This window comes from Penaeus japonicus, unplaced genomic scaffold (assembly GCF_977035675.1).
Source record: "Penaeus japonicus unplaced genomic scaffold, GWHDUDI00000001_assembly GWHDUDI00000029, whole genome shotgun sequence".
Taxonomy (NCBI): domain Eukaryota; kingdom Metazoa; phylum Arthropoda; class Malacostraca; order Decapoda; family Penaeidae; genus Penaeus; species Penaeus japonicus.
This window is the reverse complement of record NW_028234431.1, coordinates 29354676-29372175: the sequence shown is the minus strand read 5'-3', so window position 1 is coordinate 29372175 and position 17500 is coordinate 29354676. Positions and strand designations below refer to the sequence as shown.

The following is a 17500-nucleotide window of genomic DNA, read 5'->3' as shown; positions in this document are numbered from 1 at the left end:
ATATATATTATAATATTTATCAATACATATATATATAATATATGAATTATATATATATATACATATATATATATATATATATATCATTCACCAACAATATCCTCAGGCATTATCAACGTCATCCCTATTACACCCAATACGCCGCGTCGACGCGCCTCCCCCCCTCCCCCTTCCCCTTCCCCTCCCTCCTCCCCCCTCCTCCCTCCTCCCTCCCACCCTAGAAAAGAACATAATCCCCTCAGAATTCACCTACGCAGTGGCCGCACATTCACAGCCACGTGCTTCAAGGTGCATACCTCCATGGCAGCGAAATCCGGGCGATCTGTGATACGTCGTGGTAAAAAAAAAAGAAAAAAGAAGAAAAAAGAAGAAGAAGACTGTACTACTCTTCTACTGTATTCCCACGTGATTGATCTGGTGCTTGGCAACACGAGGGAGGGAGGGAGGGGGGGGGTGAGAGGGAGGGTGAGAGGGGGAGGGGGTGAGAGGGTAGGAAGAGAGGGGGAGGGTGAGAGGGAGGGTGAGAGGGTGGGAGGGTGAGAGGGTAGGAAAAGAGAGGGAGGGGGGTGGGAGGGAGGGTGAGTGAGTGAGTGAGTGAGTGAGTGAGTGAAAGAGGGAGAGGAAAGGAGAGAGGGGTAAGGCAGGCAGGAATGGTGGAGAAAGGGAAGTTATATACTTCCTATTTATGATATATATATATATATATATATATATGTGTGTGTGTGTGTGTGTGTGTGTGTGTGTGTGTGTGTGTGTGTGTGTTTATATATGTATATGGGTGTATATATGGGTGAAGGTGGGGGGAGGATATGTAAGTTTCAAAGAAAGGAAATACATACGGAAAGCCAAAACAAGAATCCTGGCAGAATAAAACCACAGGAAAGATTAGAGACGAAACGAAACGAAAAAAAAAAGAAAAAAAAAAAAGAGGAAAACCAAAGCGAATCGCAGAAACGCAAAAAATTTGGGTCAGGACGGAGGTCATAGGATCTCCTCGAGCGAAGGATTAAAAGCCAAGAGGGAATGCATAGTAGTTGCACTCAAGGACCCGCGCAATCGCAATCCACACCTAGGTTCAAGCGGTCACGTGGGGCGGCGGCGGCGGCGGCGGACACTCCCGGGGTACATCACGAGTGGCTGGTGCAATAACATTTGGATTCAGGGAAGCATGGTGGTGGTGGTGGTGGTGGTGGTGGTGGCGTGACCTAGCAACAGTGTGTGTGTGTGGGTGTGTGGGTGGGTGTGGGTGTGTGGGTGTGGGTGTGGGTGTGGGTGTGTATGTTTGTGTGTGTGTGTGTTTGTGGGTGTGGGTGTGGGGGGGTGTGTGTGTGTGTATGTTTGTGTGTGTGCGTGTGTTTGTGTGTGTGTTTTCTGTCGCTACGTTCGCTAGGCCTATGTACTAGCACAGGGTCACGAGTTGCTGGTCAGTGTGTTGTTTCGTTTTTTTGAAAGATGAATTGATCAATAAGATATCAATATAATAATAGGGTGATGCAAGATGAATAAACGGATGGTCAAGTAATATTAAATGTAGAAGTAGAAACCATATTAGAATATAATAAACGGTAGGAAAGAACACTTTTTATCCCTGGTGGAGAGAAGTATACAGAATTGTTTAGTATTATTTTAACATACAACGGGAACAGATCGCGAGGGTAATACATAAAACCAAACGGGATCGGATGAAGAAAAAAAAAAAGAAGAAAAAAAAAAAACATTATGATTCCGGGCTTACGTTCTTTCACGCCAGGGGGCTTCGAGGGCGGGGTTAAGCGTACAGTCGTATATATATATATTTTTTTTCTTGTGGGGGGTTGACCGGTGATTGCCAGGTTAGCTCGTTTGCGATTCTTCTTCCGGTGGGGTTGAGAGAGAAGGGGGTCACGTCGTGGGAATGTAGGCCTAGGCAAAAAGGCGTCAATTAAGGCCGAAAGAAATGGGATTTATTTTTAAAGATGGCGGCGGGAGAGTTGAACGCGGCTTTTTTTTTTATTATTTTTTTTTAAGTTTTCTACATTCAAATCAGAGAAAACTGGAAGTTGCGTTTTCTTTGAACACACACTCATAGAAGACCGATTCATGATTCAGCTGAATGAAAGAAAAAGAAAAAAAAAATCTGTAGTGATATAAACCCGCCGTTCTGTTCATGTGACGGCTGGTACGAGCAACAGGTGTTTTCTCTTTCTCTTTCTTCTCCCTTTTTCTTCTCTCCCTCCTCCCTCTTCTCTTCCTCATTTCTCTTCTTTTCCTTCCTTCCCTTTTCCTCTTCGTCTTATACTCCTTCATCATCATGCTCCTCCTCTTCTTCTCCTGCCTTTTTCTTCTCTTCCTCATTTCTCTTCTTTTCCTTCCTTCCTTTTTCCTCTTCGTCTTATACTCCTTCTTCATCATCGTCTTGTTCCTCCTCCTCTTCCTACTCTTCTTTTTCCTCTTCCTCTCCTTCTTCCGGTGGTTACACGCGTGGCGTTGCGCTTCATAGATTCACGGAAGGTCTTGGGCTTTTGTGGCGACGCGATGCCGGCTGGGTCGCGTATATGGTTCTCGCGACGGGGGGTCCTCTATCCTACCCCCCTTGGCTAACCCCTCCCCCTCCTCCTCCTCCTCCTCCTCCTCCTCCTCTTCCCTCCTCCTCCCCCTTCCTCCTCCATCCTCCTCCTCCTCCTCCTCCCTCCTTCTCCCCCCTCCTCCTCCTCCTCTTCCTCCTCTTCCTCCTCCTCCTCTTCCCCTTCCTCCTCCCTCCTCCCTCTCTTCCTCCTCCTCCTCCCCCCCCTCCTCCTCCTCCTCCTCCTCCTCCTCCTCCTCCTCCTCCCTCCTCCTCCTCCTCCCTTCTCCTCTTCATCCTCCCCCCCTCCTCCTCCTCCTCCTCTTCCTCCTCCCCCCCCTCCTCCTCCTCCTCCTCCTCCCCCCCCTCCTCCCCCTCTTCCCCTTCCTCCTCCATCCTCATCCCTTCTCCTCCCTCCTCCTCTTCATCCTCCCCCCCTCCTCCTCTTCCTCCTCTCCCTCCTCCTCCTCCTCCTCCTCCTCTTCCCCTTCCTCCTCCATCCTCCTCCTCCTCCTCCTCCTCCCTTCTCCTCCCTCCTCCTCTTCATCCTCCTCCCTCTCTTCCTCCTCCTCCTCCTCCCCCCCCTCCTCCTCCTCCTCCTCCTCTTCCTCCTCCCTCCTCCTCCTCCTCCTCTTCCCCCTCCCTCCTCCTCCTCCTCCTCTTCCCCTTCTCCTCCCTCCTCCTCTTCCTCCTCCCTCCTCCCTCTCTTCCTCCTCCCTCCTCCCTCTCTTCCTCCTCCTCCTCCTCCTCCTCCCTCCTCTTCCTCCTCCTCCTCCTCCCTCCTCCTCCTCCTCCTCCTCCTCCTCCTCCTCCTCCTCCTCTTCCTCCTCTTCCTCCTCCTCCCTCCTCCTCCTCCTCCTCCCCCCTCCCCCCCTTCCCCTCCTCCTCTTCCTCCTCCCTCCTCCTCCTCTTCCTCCTCCCTCCTCCTCCTCCTCCATTCTCCTCCTCCTCTTCCCCTTCCTCCTCCATCCTCCTCCTCCCTCCTCCTCCTCCTCCTCCCCTTCTTCCTCCCCCCTCCCCCCCTTCCCCTCCTCCTCCTCCTGCCCTTCTTCCTCCCCCCTCCCCCCCTTCCCCTCCTCCTCCTACTTGTGTCATCTATCATCAGTTAACCTGTCACAATTTTTTTTTTTGTCTTGTAAATGCGAGTCATTTATTCATAACGGCATTTTGTTTTTGGACAGTTTTTTTTATTTTTCTTTCTTTCTTTGTCATTTTCTATTCGTCGAAGACCGGGTTTGGCGCTGAAATAATCCTCGGGAGGAGAAAGCCTCACACTCACTTTAGAAGCACGTGCATTTATTTTGGTTAAGTACACTCATAGAACTCGCATGCACACGCGCTTCAACACATACACACACACACACACACACACACACACACACACACACACACACACACACACGAACACACACACACACACACACACACACACACACACACACACACACACACACACTAATCAAATTACGTTTCCAAAAGCCTACCTATAAAAAAAATATATATATATAGAAACAGAACATCCTCACCTCAGAAGACACACACACACACACATACAACGAGTGATACACAGGGCATGATACACACCCACACCCACACCCACGGTTAGTATACCATGAAATAAGAGCAATAGCCAAAGGAGAGTGTATTTTCAGCGGGTTATATACACAGGTGGCGGTCGCGGGTGGGCCTGAGTCTAAACAGAGGGGCGTGTTCGAACAGCAGGCTACAAGGGTACTGCTTCTTGCCCTTATTTAGTGGGCGTGATGGTGATGCACAGGGCGGGCTATTGTCTTGTCTGTTTTTTTTGTTTTTTTTTGTTGTTTTGTTTTTTTTAGTCAGTTTCTTCTTCTTCTTCTTCTTCTTCTTATGCATTTTTTTTTCTTGTTTTTTATTTTCTTTATATGTTTTTTGTACTTTTTTTTTTTTTGCCTTTTCGCTTTTTTTTCTTTTTTTTCTTCATATTCTTCATCTTTTTTTTATTATTTTGGTTTATCGTTTTGCTTCGTCTTATTTTCTTTTTATTTCGTGTTTTTTTTTTTGTGCATGTATGTGTTTCACCTGTCTTTATTTGCAGGTTTTATTTTCATCTTCATTTATTGTCTTCTCTGATTTGAAAAATAATTAGAAATTTTGAAGAAAGAGACAAATTAAAAAACAAAGTTGCAAGAAGAAAACAAAGATACAGATAAAACAAAAAAACATCGCAACACCACATAGCCGGTTGTCACTAAGCGTGCGACCGGCAGCATCCAGTACCTCTGTCAACGACCTTCACTTAAGGTCATACAGGTCATTAGGCAGACGCTCCCTAGATAATTGGTCTTGAAAAAAAGTGCATAAGTATTAAGTTAATAAGTAATCAAATCTACTTATAGGAAAGGCGAGACTCGGGTGACCTTTTGCGTCATTATGGTCGTTGCATGTTGAGTTTCCGTTGCTGGAAGGTCGTAAGGTAATCAACATGGGTTCAAAGGACAAGGACTTGGAAGGACAATTTTTTCTTTCTTTCTTTCTTTCTCCGTGTTTTTTTTTTTTTTTTTTTTTTTTTTTTTTTTTTTTTTTTTGAGGGGGAGGGTCACTATTTTCTTCAATGTATGTGATAGGTCATTATATTTTTCTTTTTCTTTTTTTTTTTTCTCTCGTTTTAGTATCTTAACATTTCGTTTTCCCATTCTTTCTCTCCTTGGCATCCCCCCCCCCTCCTCCTCCTCTTCGATTATGTCACATTCTCCCCCCCCAACCCCCCACCACCACCACCTTCCGCCCCTCTTCCCTCCCCTCCCCTCCCCTCCCTCCCCCCTTCCCCTCCCCTCCCCTCCCCTCATCTTCCTATCCCTTTCTTTTTATCGTGTTGTGTCACTGTCTCTGCCCTCTCCCACCCCCTCTCCCACACCCACACCCACCACCCACCCCCACACCCCTCTACCGCCGCCACCTTTCACAAGACCTATTTACACTTTCACTGGTACACGCATAATGGTAATTATGTCGCTATAATGTCCCATTGTCTTATGATGGAGATGAAGAGTTCGGTGGGGAGGGGGAGGGGGGGGGAGGGGGAAGGGGGCATGAAGGGGGGACACAGGGGAAAGAAGGGGTGGATGGGTAGGGTGGGTAGATGGGGAGGGAGAAGGGGTTTAAGGGTGGGGGGGGGGTAAAGAGTAGAGTGGGAGGAGTAGAGGGATGAATAGGTGATAGGGGGTAGTAGGGGAGGGGGTAGAGGAGGGTAGTGGGGAAGGGTGACAGGGTGATAGGGGTAGGTAGGTAAGGGGGAGGGGAGGGGAGAGGAGGGACGCGTTGGTGTTACGTGAGCCGTGAATTATGCCACGAAATTGGCGGGAAAGTTTCCCTTGTGTGGCAATCCGTCCGCTAAGGCGAGGCTTGATGGATGTGACAAGTCGATCCGTGCGTTCGACAGGTGAATTGGCTCGTGTGACTGTGTGTACGGGGAGCGACTACAGTATTTGTCTGACGGGGTTTTTATGTGCGTATGGGAGAGTGTTAATGGCCGTTTTTCCGTGTACATTCGTGTGAACAAACACACACATTCGCGCGGGCGCAGAGACAGACAGACACCGAGACTGTTTCATTCACACACACACACACACACACACACACACACACACACACACACACACACATACACACACACACACACACAAAGGCAGTCGTACATAGCTAGAGGAGTTCCAGGTTCAGTCCAACACGGAAATATGTGTATTTATATATGGTCGTTTACTTTGTCATTATAAGGCTTCACTTTCTTTTGACTTTCACTTCTATTTAATTATGTTGTTATTATTATTTTTTTTATATATATAATGCCACTGCGATTACTGGCAATGACAATGATAATAATGATGATAATGATGTGTTTGCTTCCTCTTCTTCCTTTTGATTTTCTTTTGCACCTCCTCATCCTCTCACCCATTCTCCTCCTTCTCCTCCCCCGCTTCTCCCACTCCCCCTCCTCCATCCCCTCCTCCACCTCTTCATCCGTCACCTCCTCCATCTTCTTCTCCTATCCCTCCCTTCCTCCCTCCCTCTTTTCCCTCTCCCAATCACTATCCTCACCCCCATTAACCTTTTTTTTTTTCTTTTTTTTACACAATCGCTTTCACACCCTATTTTGTTTATGCGCATTTTTTTTCTTTTTTTTTGTCGAGAATTAATTTGCTAATTGCATGATGAGCAACTACTGTGCGTGTACGGTACAAGCCAGTGGCCTTGTGCTCTGAAATTGCTATTGAATGCTGTAATTGTTGCGGATATGCTCGCTTATGTACGTATACGCAAACTCACCCTTATACTTACTAATATTTGCAGTCATGTTCGTATTTACATTCATAATTCTGATTTTAAGCATACTCGCGAGCGCGCGCACACACACAAATACAGACACACACACACACACAAACACACACACACACACACACACACACACACACACACACACACACACACACACACACACACACACACACACACACACACACACACATACACACACACACACACATACAGAGTCATACAAACACATTCCCTATTATTCCATCACACTCATTCTCTATCATACACTCAAAAATACTTTGTAAACAATCTAAACCTAGTCTCACTCACTCACTCACTCACTCACTCACTCACTCACTCACTCACTAAATCACTCATTCACTCAATACGATTATTTTTGTGAGTATGGACGAACACATCTGTGGTTCGTGTTTATTCGTTTGTTGTTTTAAGATTGTAAATGCTTTAATGGATGTGACGTCATGAATGTGTGTGTGTGTGTGTGTGTGTGTATGTGTGTGTGTGTGTGTGTGTGTGAGGTGGGGGGGGGGTAGATGTACATAGCACTGTCTGTATATGGGGGATACCGTTCATTTCTGCATATGTAGGAATGCCTACGTCTTTGGGTGCACATGTATATATGTATGTACGTATACATTATGCCCGTTATGGATGCAATATATGCACATGCAATGCAGTGTTTTGTGCGTATGTTAGTGTGTTTGTTCTTATGTGTTTATGTGTGCGGGAATGTGTATGTGTATGTGTGAGAGTATTTGAGTGCCTGTGTGCCCATATTTGTTTATTTGCCTAAAGCATAATTCTGTGTGTGTGTATGTGTGTGTGTGTGTGTATGAGTATGTTTGAGTGCGTGCGTGCGTATTTGAGTGCGTTTGTATACGTGTGGTCTCCTCATCTGTGTTGTGACTCAGCGGTCATGGCGGGTCTCGGGGGTTGGCTCGCGGGGCCGCCTGGCAGTTGGAATTCACCGCGCTAACCGTTCGGCCGCGCGAGAACGATCTCTGTTGAGGGAGTGCGCTCGGTTGCAGAAGGTGTTGGTCCTCTGGGGTGTGTGTGCGCGCGGTTTTGGTGTTTTGTTGCAATCGCGTGTTGTTGTACGAAGGCGTTTTTTATTTATTTATTGATTATTATTATTTATTTTTATTATTATTATTTTTTTTTTATTTTTTTTTATTATTTTTTTTTTTTGAGGGGGGGGGAGGGGTGTTTTTTGTGATGTGTTGTTTATACGTATACGGTGTTTATGTGTGTGTGTTTGTGTGTGTTCTTGATATGAAGCTTTATTGCAATATTGGTGTGGGATTGGAGCTTTTGTTGCAGATTTGTTTGTTAGTTGGTTATTTCGGAAGGCAAAGGTAAACAACGGCTGATTTTGTTTTGTTTAGTTTTTTTTTTTTTAACAAAAAAGGGTATTTTTTTAGGTCGTTGTGATTTCCCTGATTTAGGTGTTATCGGTTATTTTAATTTAACCAACAACGTAAATCGTGTTGAGATTGCGTTTTCTTTTACTCTATGTTGACGTCTCGTTTACGCACGAAAAAAAAAAAACAACAACCGTAAAATAAATAAGAAAAATCGTAATTCACCGTAAACCAGACAGTATCACTCAAGTACACCGAGAACATTATCATCATTCAAAACTGAACTTGAGAGAATAATAATAATAAAAAAAAATAGATAAATCATCATGACTACCCCCCTTCCCCCCACCCCCTCCCTACCCCTCATCCTCTCACAAATAAAAAAAAAAAAAAAAAATATATGAGTCAGTGATAACGAGCTCGACCGACCGAACAGCGGTACCGTGGCGCAGGTGTGTCAGGTGTGTCGAGAACCGCTCTTTGGCGATCCGTCACACGTCAATTGGGGGGGGGGGGTGAGGCAAATTACTAGGCTCTTTTGGCTATTAGGTTTGGGCGAAACGGGGGTTATAGTGGGGGAGGGGGGAGGTGATGGTGATGGTGGGGGGAGGGGGAGGGGGAGGTGGGGGTGGGGGCTAGGGGCTAGGGTCTCTGTCCAGGCAGGCACTGTGACACGGAGGGTCGGAGGGTCGGAGCCGCGCCCACGCCCACCCTCTCTGCCTCGCTTTGGCACTGCAGTCGGTCTCTTGTCATTAGTTTTATCTTATCATTATGTTATTTGTATTATTATTACTATTATTATTATTATTGTTATCACCATCATTGTTATAATTATCATAATGATCATTATTAGTATTATCATTATTATTATTGTTATTATTATCATTATCATTATTATTGTTTATGTTAGTAGTAGTAGTAGTAGTAATATCATTGTTATTTTTATTATCATTATCTTTATCAAAGTCCCACGCCTTATAGTTGGTGCCATGCTTCCACGCCCGCACGCCCACCCTCCTTACGCCCAACCACTGTCCTTGTCCTCCTCTGCACCCCACACCTACACATGTTTATTTTCTCTTCACTTCTCTGTGTATGCCCAGCATCTCTCTTTTTCTTTCTTTCTCTGTTTCTCTCACTCCCTCTCTGTCTATCTACTGAAGTCTATCTACTACTCTCTCCCTCTCTCTCTCTCTCCCTCCCTCCCTCCCTCCCTCTCTCCCTCCCTCCCCCCCTCTCCTGCCCTCCATCCCTCCTCCCCTCTCCTGCCCTCCCTCCCTTCCTCCCCCTCTCCTGCCCTCCCTCCCTCCCCCCTCTCCTGCCCTCCCTCCCTCCCACCCTCTCTCCTGCCCTCCCTCTCTCCCTCTCTCCTGCCCTCCCTCCCTCCCTCCCACCCTCTCTCCTGCCCTCTCTCCTGCCCTCCCTCCCTCCCCCCTCTCCTGCCCTCCCTCCCTCCCTCCCCCTCTCCTGCCCTCCCTCTCTCTCCCTTGCCTCCCTCCCTCCCTCCCTCTCTCCTGCCCTCCCTCCCTCCCCTCCCTCCCTTCCCCCCCCTCTGTAACTCCAACTCCAACTCTCCTATTACTGATTTCTTATAGCAATATTATGATTGTTATTGTAGGGCACTCTTATCGTAGGACCACGTTTCCCGGAGAGCAACCTGTCTTCGCAGTGGTCGGAGAGGTCGCTCCCTTCCCCCCCCTACCTCCCTCCCCTCCCTCCTCCTCCCCTGCCCTCCCCTCCCCTCCCTCCACTACTCCCAACCTGCCCTCCCTCCCGTCCCCTTACCTGGAAGCTTTATAATCCCCAGTGGAACCGTATCTTAACCGCACGTCTGTCTCTGTCGGTATATCAATTTTATCCATCTCTCTTGTCCCTGTTACTCGTAAATCGCCCCTATCCCTGTCTATGTATCTTTTATTTATTTATTTATTAATTTATTCACTTTATTAATTTATATATATATATATATATTTTTTTTTTTTTAATCCGCGTTATCCATAAAAGGCTCCGTATTCCTTATTCTTATTCTGTGTCACCACGAGATGTTCGACGTACTGTAGTTAGAGAGACAATTTATCTTGACGACGAACAAGACGAGGCAGAAAATGCGTTGTGACGTCATTCCGTGCGTCCATCTCGCGTGCTATCTATATACGGCGTCGCCAACTGCCACCTTCTCCCTTAAATGGCATGGCCTGCGCCCACCGCCCACCGCCCGCGACCGTAACTACATTATTCTACAAGCAGAAGTCAGTCTGGCGCAGGAGTAGCGGGCGGGGAGAGGTGACGAGGTGGGGAGGTGGCGGGCGGGGGAGGTGACGAGGTGGGGGGGTGGGGGGGGTGGGGGGGTTGTACGTGAATCAGGCGCATGTTACGTGGTCTCGGCTGCGCGCGACGCCGAGACAAAGTTCAAAAGCTCATGAACTCCTTTAGAATAATATGGATCTGCAATGGAGTAGAAAACCCCCTTACGGCGTCTGTCCCGCGGCGACGTGCGTGCCGGCACCTCTCTTCCATCCGCGGCGGCAACTGGGGGCGAACCACCTGATCAATTGCAGATGGCAACCCCGGCCCCAACACACCTATCCTCCTCTCACCCCATATAGAGTAACAGGTCGTTGTAGCGGGGTCGTCTGCAGGGGAATGAGCCTCATTAAAACGACGCTCGCAACCTGCAGAACCGTTCAAGTGTTTTCGACGGCGGGAGTGTTGTGACAAGTGCAAAACGTAACGCTCGCTAGTGTCTGTTGAACCTCTTCGAACCCCCTTGCCGAAGGGGTTCGAGGGACGGGGGGGGGGGGAGGGACTTTAGGGTTTAAGGGAAGCAGAGTGAAGAGCAGGAGGCTGTGGATCCCCCCGGTTCGGGCTGGCTGGGGGTTAGAGGGAGGGGGGGTTGGAGGGCCGAGGCTGGAGGGCTCTGTATGTGTGTTGTTTACATGTGGGTACCAGCGCCCCCTCTCGGCCGTCAGTGGGGTGGCCAAGGTCGAAGGCTCTTGACTACGAAGATTGTGTCGGTGGTATTGTGGTGCAACTGTTGTGCGGAATTCAACATTTTGCGGAAACAGAAGTCTGTCCTTTTTTATTCACAAAGGCAATATGGCTACACGGAGATAAGTTTGCGTGATAAAGGGAGTTCCGTCTGTGATGAGAACGCGATGTTCTCAAAGGTTGGTGACTCTTCCCCAGCTCTCCCTTGGCCAGGCACTATGTCATAACCCATTCCAGCCAAGGTGTCATCGTGCCATCTGTCATACTAGAGCCAGTCACGTTTAAGTGGAATACGAGAGGGCGAAGTCGCGCCTTAATACGGATATAGTACATTTGGTGGATTCTCGCCTTGACGTTACAGAAGAATGTATATATTGGCTCAAACACGCGATTTTGAACTCTCGGGTAGAATATTGCAAGGATCAGAAAGACATTGGGGCTTTATTGTCAATTATATTAGGTGATTTGGTGGTTTACCCTGTTATTAATTTTGAATTTTGACTCTAACCTTGTCGACACCTACCAATTGCAAAAGTCACGCTGATGCAATATCCGTAGCTATAAGGCCAATTACGCCTCGCAGTTACCGTACAAAGTGACGTCGTTTGGAGGTCGTCTCTTCTCGCCATGTCGTCCCAACGTCGTAGATGGAGATGCTGACTCCCTGACTCTTTCGCCCCCCCCTCCCCTCCCTCCGCTCTTAAGTTCTTGAGGTAGCCTTGGTCTTTGGTCATTTTCTCTCTCTCTCTCTCTCTCTCTCTCTCTCTCTCTCTCTCTCTCTCTCTCTCTCTCTCTCTCTCTCTCTCTCTCTCTCTCTCTCTCTCTCTCTCTCTCTCTCTCTCTCTCTCTCTCTCTCTCTTTTTCCTCCCCCTTCTCCCTCCTCCTCTCCCTCTCCCTCACGGCCTCTCTCAGGAGCCCCCATCTTCTGAGAACTGGGCCCATCAACAGGATGTGTGTCGTCAGAGAGGCGGTTTGATGCTGCTATGGGTAAAGTGGGATGCAGGATGAGGATGGACGAGGGATGCGTCAGGAGATTCCTACGGCATCCTTACGATGATGCTGTCGTGGAGGGTGGCATCGCCCTCGCCCTCGCCCTCTCGCTGTTGTTGTTGTTGTTGTTGTTGTTGTTGTTAGTGTTCTTATAAGGTGTCAGGCTTTGCTTAAGACTGAAGATGCTGATGCCATAAAAGGTGCCATCGCTATCTCAGTGTTGTTATTGTTGTTATTGTTGTTGTGGTTGTTGTTGATGTTATTATTAGCGTTGGTGCGAGTGTTCTTAAAAGGTGTCAGGATTGTTAAATCTTGAAGAGGTTAATCTTCTCTCGTTCTCTCTCTCATCTCACGCGAATTCGCTCCTCGTCATCGCTCAGCGACTTCCAGATTATTGCAGTTAACAAAGAGGATTAGTTAAGAGGTTATGAGAAGAGCGACAGAGGGAAGGATATGGCGACGTGGCGACTCAATTAGCAGGAATATGATGTCACTAATTGATTCGGAATTTCGATTAGTCGCGAGGGAGCGGTTAAGTGGCCACGTGTCGTATCCACGTGGGCGCGAGTGGGCGTGGGGGGAGGCGTGGTCGGCTTGTAATGTAATAGAGTTAGTATTTCTGCAACAATAGGTGACATGTGTCTGTGAGGTTTCTGTGGACTATTTCTTGCTAGTTGGTTGCACACGGGTGTGATAGACGTGTACGACTGTACGACTGTGTACGTATAGCGACGCCTCGTAGTGTCGTTTGTTCTCACATCCCTCTCTTTTCTCTCATATCTCTCTCTCTCTCTCTCTCTCTCTCTCTCTCTCTCTCTCTCTCTCTCTCTCTCTCTCTCTCTCTCTCTCTCTCTCTCTCTCTCTCTCTCTCTCTCTCTCTCTCTCTCTGCCTTTTGTTTCCCTTTTGGTCTTCTTCTCTGCAAGTTGACTTTGATTTGATTGTCTTCGTTTCTATGCTTTTCTTTCTCAATTACACTCTCCTACATCCAATCCTTCTTCCTCTTCCTCTTCATCGCCATTTTTGTATTCTACCCTCCTTCCTTCCCTCCCCCTCCCTCACTATTCTTCCCTTCCTATGACTCTCCCTCCCTCCCCCTCTGTCTCGCCCTTCTTATCTCCCTCCCTCTTTCCCTCCTTCCCGCCCTTCCTATCTCCCTCCCGCCCTTCGTATCCCCCTCTCTCCTTCCCTCCCCTTCTATCCCCCTCTCCCCTTCCCTCCCCTTCTATCCCTCTCTCTCCTTCCCTCCCCTTCTATCCCCCTCTCCCCTTCCCTCCCCTTCTATCCCTTTCTCTCTTCCCCTCCCCTTCTATCCCCCTCTCTCTTCCCCTCCCCTTCTATCCCCCTCTCTCTTCCCCTCCCCTTCTATCCCCCTCTCTCTTCCCCTCCCCTTCTATCCCCCTCTCTCTTCCCCTCCCCTTCTATCCCCCTCTCCCCTTCCCTCCCCTTCTATCCCTCTCTGTCCTTCCCTCCTCTTCTATCCCCCTCTCTCCTTCCCTCCCCTTCTATCCCCCTCTCTCCTTCCCTCCCCTTCTATCCCCCTCTCCCCTTCCCTCCCCTTCTATCCCCCTCTCTCTTCCCCTCCCCTTCTATCCCCCTCTCTCTTCCCCTCCCCTTCTATCCCCCTCTCTCTTCCCCTCCCCTTCTATCCCCCTCTCTCTTCCCCTCCCCTTCTATCCCCCTCTCTCTTCCCCTCCCCTTCTATCCCCCTCTCTCTTCCCCTCCCCTTCTATCCCCCTCTCTCCTTCCCTCCCCTTCTATCCCCCTCTCTCTTCCCCTCCCCTTCTATCCCCCTCTCTCTTCCCCTCCCCTTCTATCCCCCTCTCTCCTTCCCTCCTCTTCTATCCCCCTCTCTCTCCTTCCCTCCCCTTCTATCCCCCTCTCTCTTCCCCTCCCCTTCCCTTCCTCCTCCCCCACCTTCCTCTGTCACCATCATCACCATCTCTTTACGCGTCACATGGTGTCGTCGAGGTGATCGTGTCTGCCGGGCTGCGATCGTAAGCCAATACCAATCGTGTGGCTTGTCTACCCTCCTACCCGTTCCTCCTCCCCCTCCCTCCCTTCCTCTCTCCCTCCCTCCCTCTCCCTCCGTCCCTCCCTTCTTCTCTCTCTCTCTTCCTCTCTCCCTCCCTCCCTCCCTCTCTCCGTCACTCCCTTCCTCTCTATCACCCTCCCTTCCTCTCTCCGTCACTCCCTCTCTATCACCCTTCCTATCTACCTCCCTCCCTCCCTCTCTACCTCCCTCCCTCTCTCCGTCCTTCCCCTCCTTCTTCTCTCCTTCCGTTCCTCCCTTCTTCACTCCCTCCCTTCATATTTCCTTCCGTCCTTCACTCCCTCCCTCCCTCCCTCCCTCCCTCCCATCTCACCTGACCCGACGATCATGTTGCTAGGAAGGGGAGGAGAGAGGGGGGGGGGTATTGGAGGGCAGGGGAGTAGAGGGGGAAGGGGGTATAGGAGGGCAGGGGAGTAGGGGGGAAGGGGGTATAAGAGGGCAGGGGAGTAGAGAGGGGGGAAGGGGGAATAGGAGGGCAGGGGAGTAGTGGGGAAGGGGGTATAGGAGGGCAGGGGAGTAGGGGGGGTAAGGGGGTGGGTTAGGGGAGGGGAGGGTAGGGGATGTTTGGTAAGGAGCGAGTGTTGTTTGGCTTCCTTGTGTGTTGAGATTCTGGTATAGTTTTGATGGTGTTTTTTTTTTTTTCTCTTTTTTTTGTGTGTGTGTATTTGTATTTTAATAGACATGTGTGAGTGTGTGTAGATAGATAGACATAAAGGTAGATTGATAGATAAACAAATATAGATAGATACAGATATAGATTGATAACTTTACTGATATCTATATATATATATATATTGATTAGATATATTGATATATAGATAAGTAGATAGATGGACGTAGATTTGATTCATTTATATATATTTTTTTTCTATTTAGGTGTTGTCACTATTTTTTCTGTGCACTGTGAACCACGAAAATATTACGAATAACGAATACCAACGCCAACAAACATGAACTTTTAATGCGAAATACGACACAACAACGTGACCGAACCGCTGGCAACTCGGATTAATTAAAAAAGCGACAGCCAAAATGACATCTGACAGACTATAATAACTGAAAGAAAGAAGAAGAAGAAGAAAAAATATATATATACAATGCTCATCCAAGTCGACGAATTGCAAAAAAGAAAGAATAAAGAAAACTTTGCCTTAACCCGGAAGTAGTGAAGCATGGAATAGAGAAAGGAAAAAGAGACGAATAAATAAAAGCGTCACCCATGGGATGCTGTCCTCGGTTGCCACGATGTACGAGAAGATGCCTCGACCCAACAACTTGTTTCTGAGCTGTGTTGGAATTGGGTTGAAAGAGGTAAGCTTCCTGCACTCTTGGAATGATTGCAAGGTATGTATGTGGGTTCTTTTGGTGCCTTCGGTTCTTTGGCTTGCTTGTTATTTTTTTTTTTCTCTCTCTCTCCCTTTTCTTTGGTGTTTTAGAGGTGTATTTTTTTTCAACCTTTATACCCGGTGTTGTTTATTTTACTCTTTTTTTTTTTTGGCTCGTGTTTTCTATCTCTCTCTTTTTTTCACATTTTGTACTTTTCTTTGTCTCTTTTGCCTCTAAATCTCCAAGAAGGAAATATAGTTTATATAAAAAGTTTTCACGTATTTTTGCCTCATTTACATCCCGGTTCTCTCTGAGATTTTTCCCGCCCTTTTTTTTAAATTTCTTTTCCAAGTCGTTTCACGCGCCATTTTCCTTATGTCACGAAGTTCTTAGTTTCACCGTGTGGTCAAAATAGATGAGTGTCCGAGCCCATCATTATTTTTTTCTTTTTTTCTTGTTTTTTTCTCCTTCGTTCCATTATGGCGAAATGGCTGTCGTGACCCCAAGAGAATCATCATCTACCTTACCTTTTTTCGGTGTGGGCGTAGCATCTCCTGGCATTGAGTAACTGCAGTATGTGTGTCTTTGTATTTTGTATGTTGTGTATTGTGTATTGGATATGGCGTAAATCTTTAGCACACGGACTTAGACATCCACATGAAAACAAAAAAAAAAAGAAAAAAAAAAAACACGCATCCTATTATTCTCAAGTACTATTCACATCTCACTCATGCCACAATAATGCTTTAATTAAAAGGTTATTCAGTCATAATACGCAGAAAGACCTGTGCTTATGATGGCTATACGTGTATGTTTGCATATCCAGCGTGTACGTAAATGTGTATGTATACGTATATCTGTGTATTTTTATGTGTATGTATGTGTCTGTATACGTATATCTGTACATTTTCATGTGTATGTATGTGTCTGTATACGTATGTGTATATATATGTACGCATGTGTGTATATGTAAATATAGTTGTGTATGGATATGTATGTATATGTAAATATAGTTGTGTATGGATATGTATGTATATGTAAATATAGTTGTGTATGGATATGTATGTGTATATTTACATGTGTGTATGTGTATAGGTATGTTATGTGTATGTTACCTCATTTTGCAAGCCACACACTCACATATTCACATAACCAACACGCCCTTTCGCAAACAAAACACGAACGCACCGGAAGTCCAACCAGTTCACACAGGTCAACTATTACTACAGCTGTTGCGTAACAAAGGCTTTCCTAACAACTGTTCCTTGCGTGTTTTTTTCTTTCTTTCAATTTCGATTTTGCTTTTAAAGTTTATTCTTGAAGGGATGACGGTCCTATTTCTTATCGTTTGAGTTTTTTTTTTTTTTTTTTTTTTTTTTTTCTTTAGCGATAAGCTTTGTCTCTGTTTTTTTATTATTGGGTTATGTCTGTTTGGTTCTTTGTTATGTCTTTATGTTATGTTATGTTTTAGCGGTGTCTTCAGTGATTGGTGTTATTTGCAAACCATACTCTTCAGATCGTCGTCATTATCAATATCATCATTATCATTTTCATTATCATTATCATCATTATCATCATCATCATCATCATCACCACTACCATACCCCAACCCATCAAATCACTCATCAAATCACCACCATCACCACATCACTTACCCCCCTCTCCCTCACCGTGGTACCACCATCATCACCATCATCATCACCACCACCACCACCATCATCATCATCATCATCATCATCACCACCACCATCACCATCATCGTCACCACCTTCTCTACACCCTCCAAGTCTCTACACCCATCACCATACTTCACCCCATCAAATGACATCATCACACAAAAAAAGATCACCGTAACCACATCATCACATCACATCACACCACTCATCACCACATCGGAAATGACGAGCCGAGTGAGTCAAGCCTTTGCAATT

At 47.0% G+C, this 17500-nt stretch overlaps 1 protein-coding gene across 13 annotated transcripts in view; it reads left to right on the top strand.

Moving 5' to 3' along the window:
* Nost (Nostrin) overlaps positions 1 to 17500 on the top strand; it is a 168077-nt gene that overhangs the window by 86766 nt on the left and 63811 nt on the right. Inside the window, exons 1-2 of one of the 13 annotated variants that reach the window (XM_086554168.1) lie at positions 7760 to 7884; positions 15120 to 15587. The exons of 8 other annotated variants lie outside the window; for them this stretch is intronic. In XM_086554168.1, coding sequence (XP_086410294.1) covers positions 15468 to 15587 — 120 coding nt within the window. In that variant the 5' untranslated portion in view covers positions 7760 to 7884; positions 15120 to 15467. Of the gene's footprint in view, positions 1 to 7759; positions 7901 to 10816; positions 10942 to 15119; positions 15588 to 17500 lie in introns of those variants that run through there. 4 more of the 13 variants (XM_086554169.1, XM_086554172.1, XM_086554167.1 and 1 more) reach the window with 4 other exon arrangements.